Raw genomic sequence first — 13551 nt, forward strand, 5'->3', positions numbered from 1 at the left:
AAAAAAAAAAAAAAAAACAAAGAAAAAGAAATACTAATGACAACTATGACTGCCTTTCAGTTTTGAAATACATAGTTATGTTCTTCCTTGTCCATTTGTCATAAAAATATATTAACTACAATGAAGATGTTGAGAGAAGAGGACCTGTTCTACAATGGTTCAGGTATAATTCCAGGAATTCCCTTCTTTTTTTTTTTTGCTAAGGATAAGCCACAGAGATCATAATCCTTCATCCATAGACACTTCAGCATATATCTCCTAAAAAACAAGGACAGTCTTTTATTAACACAGTGTAATTCTGGAAATTTAGCATTGATGCATATTATTATTTTCTTTTTTTGAGATGGAGTCTCACTCTGTGGCCTAGGCTGGAGTACAGTGGCGTGATCTCAGCTCACTGCACCTCCACCTCCTAGGTTGAAGTGATTCTCCTGCTGCAGCCTCCCCAGTAGCTGGGATAGCAGGCACCCACCACCATGCCTGGCCAGTTTTTGTACTTTTAGTAGAGACTCCTGGCCTCAAGTGATCCACCCACCTCGGCCTCCCAAAGTGCTGGGATTGTAGGCATGAGCCACAGGGCCCAGCCAATGCATATTATCTGATATACAACCCATCTTCAAATTTTGCTGATGTCCTAATAACCATCCTTTATAACAATTCCTTCCTCCCTCCCTCCCTGTGTCCCTGCCTCCCCTCCCTGCCCCTTTCCCTTCCTTCTTTTTCTTTCCTTTCTTTTCCTTTCTCTCTTCCTTTCTTTCCTTTGTCTCCCTCTCTCTCTCCCTCTTTCTTTCTTTCTTCCTTTCTTTCTCTCTCTCTCTTTTCTTTTCTCTCCTCTCCTTTTCTTTTCTTCTTTTCTTTTCTTTTGTCTTTTGTTCTGTCGCCCAGGCTGGAGTGCAGTGGCATGATCTCAGCTTACTGCAACCTGTGCCTCCCGGGTTCCAGCGATTCTCCTAGCTCAGCCTCCCAAGTAGCTGGCATTACAGGCACGCACCACCATACCCAGTTAATTTTTTGTATTTTTAGTAGAGCTGGGGTTTCACCATTTGTTGGTCTCAAACTCCTGACCTCAGGTGATCCACCCACCTTGGCCCCCCAAAGTGCTGGGATTACAGGCATGAACCACCATGCCTGGTGAGCCACTGTGCCCGGCAGGCATTACATTTCATTGCCATCTCTTTAGTCTCTTTTAATCTTGGAACAGTCTCTTAGCCTTTTATTTGTTTTTTTCATGATCGATAGTTTTTAATGAATATAAGCTTGTAGAATATCCTTTAATTGTGGTTTGTCTACTTGTTTCTTCACAACTCAGTGCAAGTTATTATTTTTTTGGCAGAATATGTTGTGTCCTCAGTGTCTCACATTGGGAAGCATTATTGGTGATTTTGCTAAGAGATTTTTCTACTATCAAGGCACTCTGTTCCCTTAGTAATTTTTATATTTATCTATCTACTTATTTATTTATTTTGAGACGGAGTCTGGCTCTGTCGCCCAGGCTGGAGTGCAGTGGCACCACCTCGGCTCACTGCAACCTCTGCCTCCCGGGTTCAAGCAATTCTCTTGCCTCAGCCTCCCAAGTAGCTGGGATTACCAGGTGCCTGCCACCACACCTGGCTAAGTTTTGTATTTTTATTAGAGATGCGGTTTCTCCATGTTGGCCAGGCTGGTCTTGAACTCCTGGCCTCAAGTGATCCACCTGCCTCGGCCTCCGAAAGTGCTGGGATTACAGACATGAGCCACCACACCCAACTCCTCCTTTGTAATTAATGAGTAATCTGTGGGGTGATACTTTGCAAACTGCAGATACCCTATTCCTCAGCAAACTTTCACCCCATGGTTGTAGAATCCTGAAGAGCATTTTCTATCATACATTTTTTTTTAACATCTTGGATTCCAATGTCATAAAACATTTTTGAGGTGGAGCTCTGTGTGTGCTTTCCATGCCTTAATTGAAGCCTTCTTGAGAAAGTAGTTTGCACTTAATTTTTAAATTTTTTTTATTTTTTGAGATGGAGTCTCTCTGTGTCGCCCAGGCTAGAGTGCAGTGGTGTGATCTCGGCTCTGCCTCCCAGGTTCAAGCGATTCTCCCACCTCAGCCTCCTCAGTAGCTGGGATTACAGGAATGCACTACCGTATCCAGCTACTTTTTGTATTTTTAGTAGAGGTGGGGTTTCACTACGTTGGCCAGGCTGGTCTCAAACTCCTGACCTGAGGTGATCTGCCAACCTCAGCCTCCCAAAGTGCTGGGATTCACAGGCATGAGCCACTGCACATGGCCTTTAATTTTTTAATTTATAAATAACAATTGTATATATTTATGGGATACAATGTGATTCTTCGATATATGTTTACATTGTGGAATGATTAAATCAAGCTAATTAATAAATTCCTTATATATGTTTACATTGTGGAATGATTAAATCAAGCTAATTAATAAATTCCTTACCTTGTATACTAATTTTTTTGTGGTGAAAACATTTGAAATCTACTCTTTTAGCAATTTTGAAATGTTAAATACATTATTATTTATTGTAGTCACCATTCTGTGCAATAGACTACTAAAGCCTATTCCTCCTTTCAAAACTAAACTTTTGTACTCAACATCTCCCCTTCTGCTCTCCACCCTCCTCTGTCCACCTCTTATAACCACCATTCTACAGTCTACTTCTGTGAGTTCCAACCTTTTAGATTCCACAAACAAGTGAGGTCATTAGTGTGTGTTTTTGTGCCTGGCTTATTTCACTTAGCATAATGTCCTCCAGGTTCAGTTTGTACTTAAAATTTATGATACTTAAAAATTATGATACAGTACTTTATAAACAGTGAGTACTCACATTTTTGACTGCCTAATATTATTGACTTGCCTGACACCAAATTGCTGATTATACTTACAGAAGAGGACCGTATAAATTAAGAACTGTCATTAATTGGATGGATTAGACATTTTTAGTAGTCCACTCAGACCATTGAGAGTATTGACCTCTGAATATTATGAAAGAATAATTAATAACAATAATGAAGACAAGCTTTGATCATCATCTCTGGAAGAACTTAGTGTTAAATGTATAGCACCCTTCTTCCATTTTAATTTGCATTTGTGACAAAAGGAAGTTTCTGGGTGGTGCTTATCTTTCACTTTGGACTCTGACATTTTTTCATGTTGGCCTAATACGTAGCCATGACTCATGAGGTGTCACCTTCAGCCTCTAAGAAGGAGGCCAGGTTTCTTGTAGATCTTGTCATGTTGCCGTTTGGAATTTACCCGGAGGAAAAAAAGTAAGGCATCATTGCAGTTGTTTAGATGAACATCTCACTCAGGCTTAGTAGAGGCAGTAGGGCAGAGTAGACTGTTCTCATTCTGTCTAGCCTTTGTTTTCCACCTCTGTTCTGAAGATTTTTCTCTGAACTGTATCTTAAACAGAGATGACAGTTGATCACAGAGGTTCCCCTAATTCCCAATTTCTAGCTGATTCCTAAAATTTCATCAGTATCAAGAAAGTAATTAATTCATACAAATTGTATTACTCGGCCGAGCACAGTGGCTCACGCCTGTAATCCCAGCACTTTGGGAGGCCGAGGCGGGTGGATCACGAGGTCAAGAGATTGAGACCATGCTGGTCAACGTGGTGAAACCCCGTCTCTACTAAAAATACAAAAATTAGCTGGGCATGGTGGCCCGCACCTATAGTCCCAGCTACTTGGGAGGCTGAGGCAGGAGAATTGCTTGAACCCAGGAGGCGGAGGTTGTGGTGAGCTGAGATCATGCCATTGCACTCCAGCCTGGGTAACAAGAGTGCAACTCCATCTCAAAAAAAAAAAACCAAAAAACAACAAAAAAAACTATATTACTCGAAAAATGCAAATATCCCTGCAGGGGGTTGAAAAGTCAACATCTAAATGATGGCAGTGACGGCCTGTCTGGACTGGCTGCTGCCATGACGCTGGCTGCAGTGGGGGAGGCATGGCCTGGGCTGCAGGCGCTCCATAGAACCCATGGGAGCTGGGAATAAGTGGAAGCCCTGCCCCCTTCTGAGTTGGCAGGGTGGGAGTGGCCATGGCTGCATACCCAGGCATCCCTGTGCTTTTGGGGGCCCAGGAACCTTCCCTGCCCCTGCAGACTTGGAAGTGCCTGCTCCCACCGCCTGGCCTCTCCATGGTCCTGGTGCCTACTCTGATTTTGGAGCAAGGTTGAAGCCAAGCCTGGGCACTGTCATGTCCTGGCTGGGTGCGTGCATGTTAAGGGCAGCACTGACACGCCAGCCCACTGCTGCCTGTTTCCCTCTGGATTTTGGGTGTCCAGGAGCACAGGAGGGAGGCCAAGGCGGGGGCTGAGGGCAACTCCACACAGGCCTGCAGGCGCCCCTTGGCACAAATAGCCTGGGCACCATGGATGGCAGGTTGATGGCAGCAGGAGCCAGACAGGCTCCTAGGCAGAAATGGGTGGGTCACTCTCGAAGCCCCACCTTCAAGCCAGGAATGGCCTGAAGTCTGGGGCCCAGGCTGCCAGTTCTGTGGACTGGAGTGCGAGCTTATGGTGCTTTTTGCAGTCTGCCCATGGCCACCCATGGACCAATCAGCATGCACTTCCTCCCCTCTGTAGCCCGTAAAAACCCTGGACTCAGTTGGACTTGACAGGCCAACCTACCTGTAGATAAGAGCTGTCCACTCTGGGTCTCCTCTCTGCTGAGGGCTGCACACATGCTGGGCCGACCTCCTGTGGAAAGGAGCTACCCACTTTGGGTCTCTTGAGAGCTATTGTATTGCTCGATAAAGTACCGCTTCACATTGCTCAACTCCAGTTGTGTGTGTACCTCATTCTTCCTGGACATGAGACAAGAACTCAGAATCTGCCAAATGGTGGGACTGAAGGAGCTGTAACACAAACAGAGCTGAAGCATGCCCCCCACTCTCCCTCCCCCTCCCCCACCCACTTGCCATGTTGTGAGCAAGAGAAGGAGAGAAGAAAGAAGGAGAGAGAGAAGAGCTGCAGTCCTTTGGGAAGCCCAGACCTAGGAGCTCCCTGAGCTAGGACTGTGACACCCTCTTTGGAGCTCCATGGTTCCTGGCATCTCCAAGCTTCTGGGCACCACCATGTTCCCCAGTACTGCAGTGGAAGCTGCATCTGGTATACCTGGTCTAGCCATAGCCTCTCAGGGAGCTGGCGCCTGGAGCTGCCCACCCCCTTGCAGCTGGAGTGCCTGGCTATGCGCAGTGGCCAGACCCTGTGCTCACTTGCTCACGCACCCCTTGCTGCTCTGCACCTGCTTCGCCCTCGGCATGTATGGAATCTGTGCCGGTAACACGAGCTGAGCACAGCCTACCAGACCAAGTGGACGGAAGGAGCCTGGCAGGCCCAAGCAAAACTCAGGCAAAGGCTCCGCTGGCCACAGAGGTTTCTGGCTGGTGAAGCGACACTCCAAGTATTCTGTGATAAAAACATGAAACATAGAATATTCAGAACTTTGCTGTAATAGCTAGCTGCCAGAAACTCTCTGCTAAGTGAAACAATAATGAGTAAGTTTTCCTTTGGGGGAAGGAGAATCCTGGAGGGGTTTTAACAGCTGGAAACTGTGAAGAAGCTTGAGGTGCCAAGATCCCGAAAGAGGAAAGGGAAATGAGTACTGAGAAAAGAAGGGGGAGGGCCAGTTGCAATGGTTCACATCTGTAATTCCAGCACTTCGGGAGGTCAAGGGGGGTGGATCACCTGAGGTCAGGAGTTCAAGACCAGCCTGGCCAACAGGATGAAATCCCATCTGTACTAAAAATACAAAAATTAGCTGTGAGTGGTGGCAATCTCAGCTACTCAGAGGCTGAGGCAGGAGAATTGCTTGAGCTCGGGAGGTAGAGGTTCTAGTGAACCAAGATCATGTCACTGCACTCTAGCCTGAGTGAGACTCTTTCTCAAAAATAAATAAATAAATAAATAAATAAATAAATAAATAAATAAATAAATAAAATGGAAAGAAAGGGAAGGACATTTAAAAAATGCATTATGCTGATCCTAGCTACTCTGGAGGCTCAGGTGGGAGGATTGCTTAAGTTCAGGAGTTTGAGGCTACAGTGTGCTATGATTACGACTGTGAGTAGCCACTGCACTCTGGCCTAGACAACATAGAAAGACCCAATCCCTTAAAAAAAATTTAAAAAGTAAATAAAAACCATTACGCTACTCACAATGTTCATAGAACTAACCCTGGTGGAGTGGCCACTAAAATCTGTAGAGCATTCAGAGTTAAGAAATCAACTGGGTACTATTGCTCATGCCTGTAATTCCAGGTCTTTGGCAGTTTGAGACAGGAGGACCACGTGAGGCCAGGAGTTCAAGACCACCCTGGGTAACATAGTGAGGCCTATAGCTAGGTGTGGTGGCATGTGCCTGTAGTCCCAGCTATTTGGGAGGCTGGGGCAAGAGGATCACTTGAGCTAAAGAGGTTGAAGCTGCAGTGAGCCAAGATCATACTGCTACGCTCCAGCCTGTACAACAGAGTGAAACACTGTCTTAAAAAAAAAGATTAGAGTTAAAAAAAAAATCCATGTTTTTTTAAGCCAGGACTTGGTGAGAGCCCCCTCCCTTTACAAAAAGCTCTTTTTTCTACTTGCACCAATCATGCCTTCACATTGCCTTACACCTGTCATTCTGATGATATGGAGGGTACTGGGAAAGTCTATATAGCTATCTGTCTCAGCCAAATTATTCCAGTCTTTTGCATGCAATCAGGATTTAAAATTAGCAGTTAGTTTGCAGGCTGCATTGTGAGCGGGAATGACTTCCAACTTCAGGCAATTCCTTGTGGCCATTGCTCCTCAGAGGGGCATCGCAGCATTTCCACGACAGCCTGTGTTTTGTGAAGCTTCATGGTTTTTGCTAGATGCCATTGGCTCATCTTGGTGAAGTACATGCTATAGAATTGATATTTTGCTGAGTGTATCAATGTTAACATCTCTGAAATACTGGTGACAAACTTTTTTTCCACCCCAATGAGGAAAAAATTTCTGCTCACTTTCCACGACCAGTTAAAAGAAGATGGATGCGCAGTGTTCACCCAAAGTCAATGCCAGGAAGAGGAGAAAAGAGGCGCCCGGACCCAATGGGGCAGCAGAGGAAGACGGGATTCCTTCCAAAGTGCAGCGCTGTGCAGTTGTAAGTAGAGTTTCATTGTTGAACACTTCACCTGGCAGGGGGAGAGACACTGACGACATCAGTGTTACAAGTCTTCTTAAATAATGAAAAGAATGAATAATAAGTGTATTTTCACTGTCACTGGAAATCTTATGCCTTTTTACTAGATTATGACTCAACTCAGTTGTAGAAGCTTTATGTTGGATTTAGAAAAAGAAGTCTTAGGAAAATATGGAAGTTGCATGTGTATTAGGCTCAAGATCAAATTAAAACTACTGAAATATGGACAGGTATGGTAGCCCACACCTGTAATCTCAGCACTTTGAGAGGCTGAGGTGGGCGGATCACCTGAGGTCAGGAGTTCAAGACCAGCCTGGCCAACATGGTGAAACCCCATCTCTACTAAAAATACAAAATTAACTGGATGTGGTGGCAGGTGCCTGTAATCCCAGCTACTGGGGAAGCTGAGGCGGGAGAATTGCTTGAACTCGGGAGGTGGAAGATGCAGTGAGCCAAGATCATGCCATTGCACTCCAGCCTGGACAACAGAGACAGACCCTGTCTCAAAAATAAAAAGAAAAATAAAAAATAAGTAAATAAATAAAACTAATGAAATAGAAAAATTGGGGCTCTAGGCAGTGATTCAGTGTTCATATCATTTCATGGTGTCTAGTGTTTTTTCTTTTCGACTGTTTTTTCTCCCTGTATCACTCCTCTACTTCATCATTAGTTGTATCTTAGATGAGAACCTTTTTCCATTTACGCCTACCTTATTTATGCTCCCTTACCTCTGGAAAATTATCTTTGTATTTCCTAATTATTACCAAACCTTAGATGAAAGACCCCATTCCACACTGCCTATCCTGTCTCAGCTTGCTACCCTTCCTAAAACTCTGCATAATAAAAACGTGGCAGAGAACACTTACACACAACACAACTGAAGTTACTGTTGTTAAACAGTATTATTATGAAATCTGTGTTTCAAAACCCCAGTGACAGAATTGCATGTTTCTTTACCTGTATTGACCGTTAGCCATTGATCAAACTGCAGTTTCCACTGGCTAGTTCTGGAGCTTCCCAGCCCAAAAGGAAAAGTCTATTCTGAAACAATTAATAGTTACTCCAAATGAGTGCTCTGTCTTGGGCAATAATAGCAAATAATACCCCACAAATAGACATGTGCCTGCAGGGCTGATACTGATAATAAGGGCAAGTGTATTCATTTCCTGTTGCATTTATAACAAATTACCATAAATGTAGTGACTTAAATACAAATGAATTATCTTAAAGTTCTAGATATCAGAAATCTGAAATGGGTCTCAGAGGGCTAAAATCGGGGTGTTGGCAGAGCTGGAGAGTCCGGGGGAAAATCCATCTTCCTGCTTTTTCCAGCTTCTAGAGGCTTCCCACATTGCTTAATGCGTGGATTACATCAGCCAGTGATTACATCACTCTGACCTTTGCCTCTGCCATAGCTCCTTCTCTGATTGTGAATCTCCCACTTCCCCTTTTCACTTATAAGGACTCTTGTGATTATGTTAGGCATACCCAGATAAACCAGAATAATCTTCCTGTCTTGCAATCCTTTATTTAATTCTATCTGCAAAGCCTCTACTATTTTTATTTTTATTTGTATTTTTGAGACAGAGTCTCGTTCTGTCCCCCAGGCTGGAGTGCAGTGGCGTGATCCCCATTCACTGCAACCTCTGCCTCTTGGGTTCAAGTGATTCTCCTGCCTCAGACTTCTAAGTGGCTGGGATTACAGGTGCCCACCACCATGCCTGGCTTACTATTTTTATTTTTAGAGTCAGGGTCTTGCTATGTTGCCCAGGCTGGTCTTGAACTCCAGAGCTCAAGCAATCTTCCTGCCTTGGCCTCCCAAAGTGCTAGGATTACCAGGTGTGAACCACTGTGCCTGGCATGCAGAGTCTCTTTTGCTGTGTATGGTAAAACAGTCACAGGTTCCAGCGGATGGATGTGGACATCTGTAGAAGGCCATTATTCTGCATACTGTATGTGGTCTTTTGGGGCTCGCAAATAAGCTCAGAAAGTGACTCAGCAGTCAACAAAACTGGGCATTGTTAATCTCTGAATATTTCCTAGAGAATTCAGATTGGAGAGATGGTGGTGTGTACCAATTCAGCAACATCACTTGGAGTAGGAACAAGTTATAACCAAATCACTGTAGCTAGGAATAGAGTAAAGGAAGCCAGTCTTTTTAGTGGAATGAGCTCTGATAAAACTTAAATTTCTTGGTCTTTAGACTCTGCAGAGTCTTTTCTTTCTATTCTTCTGAGGAGTCCTAATGCTTTAAATTACTTTGCTTCATATATTCATGTGAAATCAGTTGAGTGACTTGCTGCCTATTCCACATTCCTCTCTGGAACACACAGCTATTTAGCATGGACGAATGGCCAAAGATCCGCCCAGCAGCCGGGACCACCCTTGGTGAGGAGGAGTGTCTGCTAATAAACTTGTCTGTCATCTCGCTATACAACTGTACTTTCTATCTCTGAATCTCCTTTGAACTCTAAAACAAAAACAAGCAAGATTTTTTCTTTTTTTAACAGCTTATTGAGATATAACTGGCATATCATTTACAGTATATGATTCGGTGATTTTTAGTATATTCACAGAGTTGTACAACCATCACCTTGACCAATTTTAGAATTTTTAAATATTTTTTTTTGAGACAGGGTCTTGCTCTGTCCCCCAGGTTGGAGTGCAGTGGTGTGATCATAGCTCACTGCAGCCTCAGCTTTCTGAGCCCAAGCCATCCTCCCACCTCAGCCTCCCAAGTAGCTGGGACTATAGGTGTGCATCACCATGCCTTGCTAATTAAAAACATTTTTTTTGTAGGGATGGGGTCTCACTATGTTACCCAGGCTGGTCCCAATCTCCTGGATCAAGCGATTCTTCTGTCTTAGCCTGCCAAGGTGTGGGATTACAGGCGTGAGCCACCATGCCTGGCCTGTGATATTTTTATCACCCCAGAAAGAAGCCCTGGACTCATTAGCAGTCACTCCCCGTTTCCCCCAAGTCTCTCCAGCCTCCGGAAACCACTAATCTGCTTTCTGTCTCTGTTGATTTGCCTGTTCTGGACATTATATAAAATGTCCATTACATCACATCAGACAGTATGTGGTCTTCTGGGGCTGGCTTCTTTCACTGAGCACGTTTTCAAGACTCATTCATATTGCAACATGTGTAAGTACTTTTTTTTTTTTTTTGAGACAAAGTCTTGCTCTGTTGTCCAGGCTGGAGTGCAGTGGCATGATCTTGGCCTCCCAGGTTCAAGTGATTCTCCTGCCTTAGCCTCCTAAGTAACTGGGACTACAGGCATGCACCACCACGCCTGGCTGATTTTTGTATTTTTAGTAGAGATGGGGTTTTACCACGTCGGCCAGGCTGGTCTCAAACTTCTGACCTCAGGTGATCTGCCCACCTCAGCCTCCCAAAGTGCTGGGATTACAGGTGTGAGCCCCCACGTCTGACCAGTACTTCATTTTCTTTTAATTGGCAAATAGCATTCCATCATATATCACATGCTACTTTTTAGTTATTAATTCTCCAGTTGACATTTGGGTTGAGTAAAAAAGATTTTATTGCATATTTACACTGTGCTAGTACAGCAGTAGGTGGTAAGGGCGTAAAGATAAACAAGACCTTCCTTTTATGAGATGTGAGCATAGAGTTCTATAGCTTAGAGCTCATTAACTTTTTTGTTTTTTATTTTATTTATTTATTTTTTTAAAATGAGGACTTGCAGGCCGGGCATGGTGGCTCACGCCTGTAATCCCAGCACTTTGGGAGGCCGAGTTGGGCGGATCACCTGAGGTCAGGAGTTCAAGACCAGCCTGGCCAATATGACAAAACCCTGTCTCTACTAAAAATACAAAAATTAGCCGGGCATGGTGGCATGCACCTCTAGTCCCAGCTACTCGGGAGGCTGAGGCAGGAGAATCGCTTGAACCTGGGAGGCAGAGTTTGCAGTGAGCTGGGATCACACCACTACAACTCCAGCCTGGGCGACACAGTGAGACTCCATTTCAAAAAAAAAGAATGGGGCAACTTGCTATGTTGCCCAGGCAGGTCGTAAACTCCGGGGCTCAAGCTATCCGCCAACTTCTGCCTCCCCGAGTGCTGAGATGGCAGGCATGAGCCACCACACCTGGCGGAGCTCGTTAGCTTTAGAAAAACACTTTCCTTGCAAGTAAAGAAAGGAATAGGAAGGATCACCAAGTATTAGATACCTGGGTTGGTGGGTCAGGATGAAATGGATAGAAAAGAGACAAAAGAGTTAAGAAGGAAAAACTTTATGACTATTTTGTCTATAGGTATAAAGAATTTATTAATACAGATGTTTCAAAAGGTTCAATCAAAAGGATCACAAAAGTATTTACAAAACATTAGACATTTAGTATATCTTAATATTGTCTCTGGCTAGGCACGAATGGCCCACGCCTGTAATCGTAGCACTTTGGGAGGCGGGAGGATTGCTTGAGGCCAGGAGTTCAAGATAACCTGGCCAACATAGTAATATCCCTTCTCAATAAAAAGTAAAAATAAAATAAAATAATTTACAAAGAATATCATATGTATGAATGAGTCATGGAGTACCTAAACTGTGGGGAAAATTGGCCATAGTTCTGCTTATGGCTAAGTAGGCCTCACAATCTCATTTGAACCAAAATATATTGAGAACCAAAATATATTGCTGTGCATTGGAGATGCAAGGATGAAAAGATGACCTTGCTCTTGGGAAACTCACAGACAAAAAGGGGTAAGAAACAGCAACAAATAATTAAGATAGAGTATGAAATTAAGATACAGTATGAAAAGTGCCAAAAAGAAGGCAGTTAGAGGAAGTTACAAAGTCAATCTCTCGAGAAAAAAGGAATAGGAAGGATCTCCAAGTATTAGATACCTGGATTGGTGGGTCAGGATGGCCACAGTTCTACTTACGGCTAAGTAGAGGCCTCACAATCTCATTTCACCTAGATGAGTCTTAAGAAGCAAGAGACTGACTTTGACCAAGATGTGTGTCCAGTGCTTTGGGAAAAGCCTCATCAAAAGGATTGTTTTTGAGCTGAACTTTGAAGGATTCAAGGAATTCAGTAAATGAACAAGAGATAGAGTACAAGTTCAGATTTATGAAATAGGGCTTAAACTATGATGTTAGATACAGAGAGTACAAAACAAACCTTAAACATTTTTAAGAGGTAAAATTGGCCAGGCTTGGTGGCTTCATGCCTGTAATCCCAGCACTTTGGGAGGCCAAGGTGGGAGGATCCCTTGAGCCCAGGAGTTTGAGACCAGCCTGGGCAACATAGGGAGACCCCGTCTCTATTTTAAATTAAAATTATAATTAAAAAAGAAAGATGTAAAATAGACAATTCTTAGAGATTACTGAGATATGGAGGACAAAATATGTTAAGAAAGACTCCTAGGTTTCAGTCTTAGGTAGATTATGTATATGGGATAAGAAATACCAGGAGGAAGAGTAGGTTGAGAAGAAGACAGAAGAGTGTAACTTAGTACAAGTTCAATTAGAAGGCCTATCAGACATCCAAGTAGCAACTGTCAGGTGAGCTCATTGTTTACCACTGAAATGGCAGTAGGAGTCAGGGAGAATTATTGTTTTTCTATTCTAAAAACAGATGCCCAAGAGGTGGAATCTTTCAGCTCTGTTCCCTGTCCCTTCTTTCTCACGCCACATGGTATTCCTCCTGACTCTGTAGCCTTTCCCGTGGCATTATTGAAATAATTGGGCCAAGCACAGTGGCTCATGCCTATAATCCAAGCACTTTGGGATGTGGAAGGATCCCTTGAGGCCAGGAATTTAAGACCAGCCTGGGGAATGTATTATAGTGAGATACTGTCCCTACAAAAAAAAATTGAAAAATTAGCTGGGTATAGTGGTGTGCACCTGTGGTCCTAGCTACTCAGGAGGCTGAGGCAGGGAGATCTCTTGAGCCCAGGAGTTCAAGGTTACAGTGAGGTATGATCGCACCACTGCATTTCAGCATGGATGACAAAGTGAGATCTTGTCTCTTAAAAAAATAGAAACAGCTGGGCTCACGGAAGGACCTGTTATCATTAATACAGAATGTTTGGGTAAAAGGGAAATAAATGTTTTTCTGTGGCATTCAGAAACTTTTTAGTAAAACGTGTACTTTGGGAAGACAATATCAAGTTCTAGTCTCATCTTATTTGAATTATCTCCATTTCCCTGTTAGTATGGATGCTAGAATCTCTCACTTTTCACTGAAATTTTGAAGAATAGTGAGATAATGTGTGTGAATATAGTCTGAAAAAAGTTGTTATGGAAGCAATATTGCATTCAGAGAGAATTCATAATTTGGGGATGGTTGATGGCCATTATTATAATTTTTAGCTGCATACATTTTGAAAGTTTAGCATTTTAGAAGCCA

At 43.5% G+C, this 13551-nt stretch overlaps 1 protein-coding gene across 2 annotated transcripts in view; it reads left to right on the plus strand.

Annotated features, from left to right (window-relative positions):
• Positions 1 to 13551, plus strand: part of PCYT1A (phosphate cytidylyltransferase 1, choline, alpha) — a 48178-nt gene that overhangs the window by 14637 nt on the left and 19990 nt on the right. For both annotated transcript variants that reach the window (XM_017540991.2, XM_017540990.2), the window contains exon 2: positions 7012 to 7138. In XM_017540991.2, coding sequence (XP_017396480.1) covers positions 7022 to 7138 — 117 coding nt within the window. In that variant the 5' untranslated portion in view covers positions 7012 to 7021. The remainder of the gene's footprint in view (positions 1 to 7011; positions 7139 to 13551) is intronic.

Source organism: Cebus imitator, unplaced genomic scaffold, assembly GCF_001604975.1.
Source record: "Cebus imitator isolate Cc_AM_T3 unplaced genomic scaffold, Cebus_imitator-1.0 Scaffold129, whole genome shotgun sequence".
NCBI lineage: Eukaryota > Metazoa > Chordata > Mammalia > Primates > Cebidae > Cebus > Cebus imitator.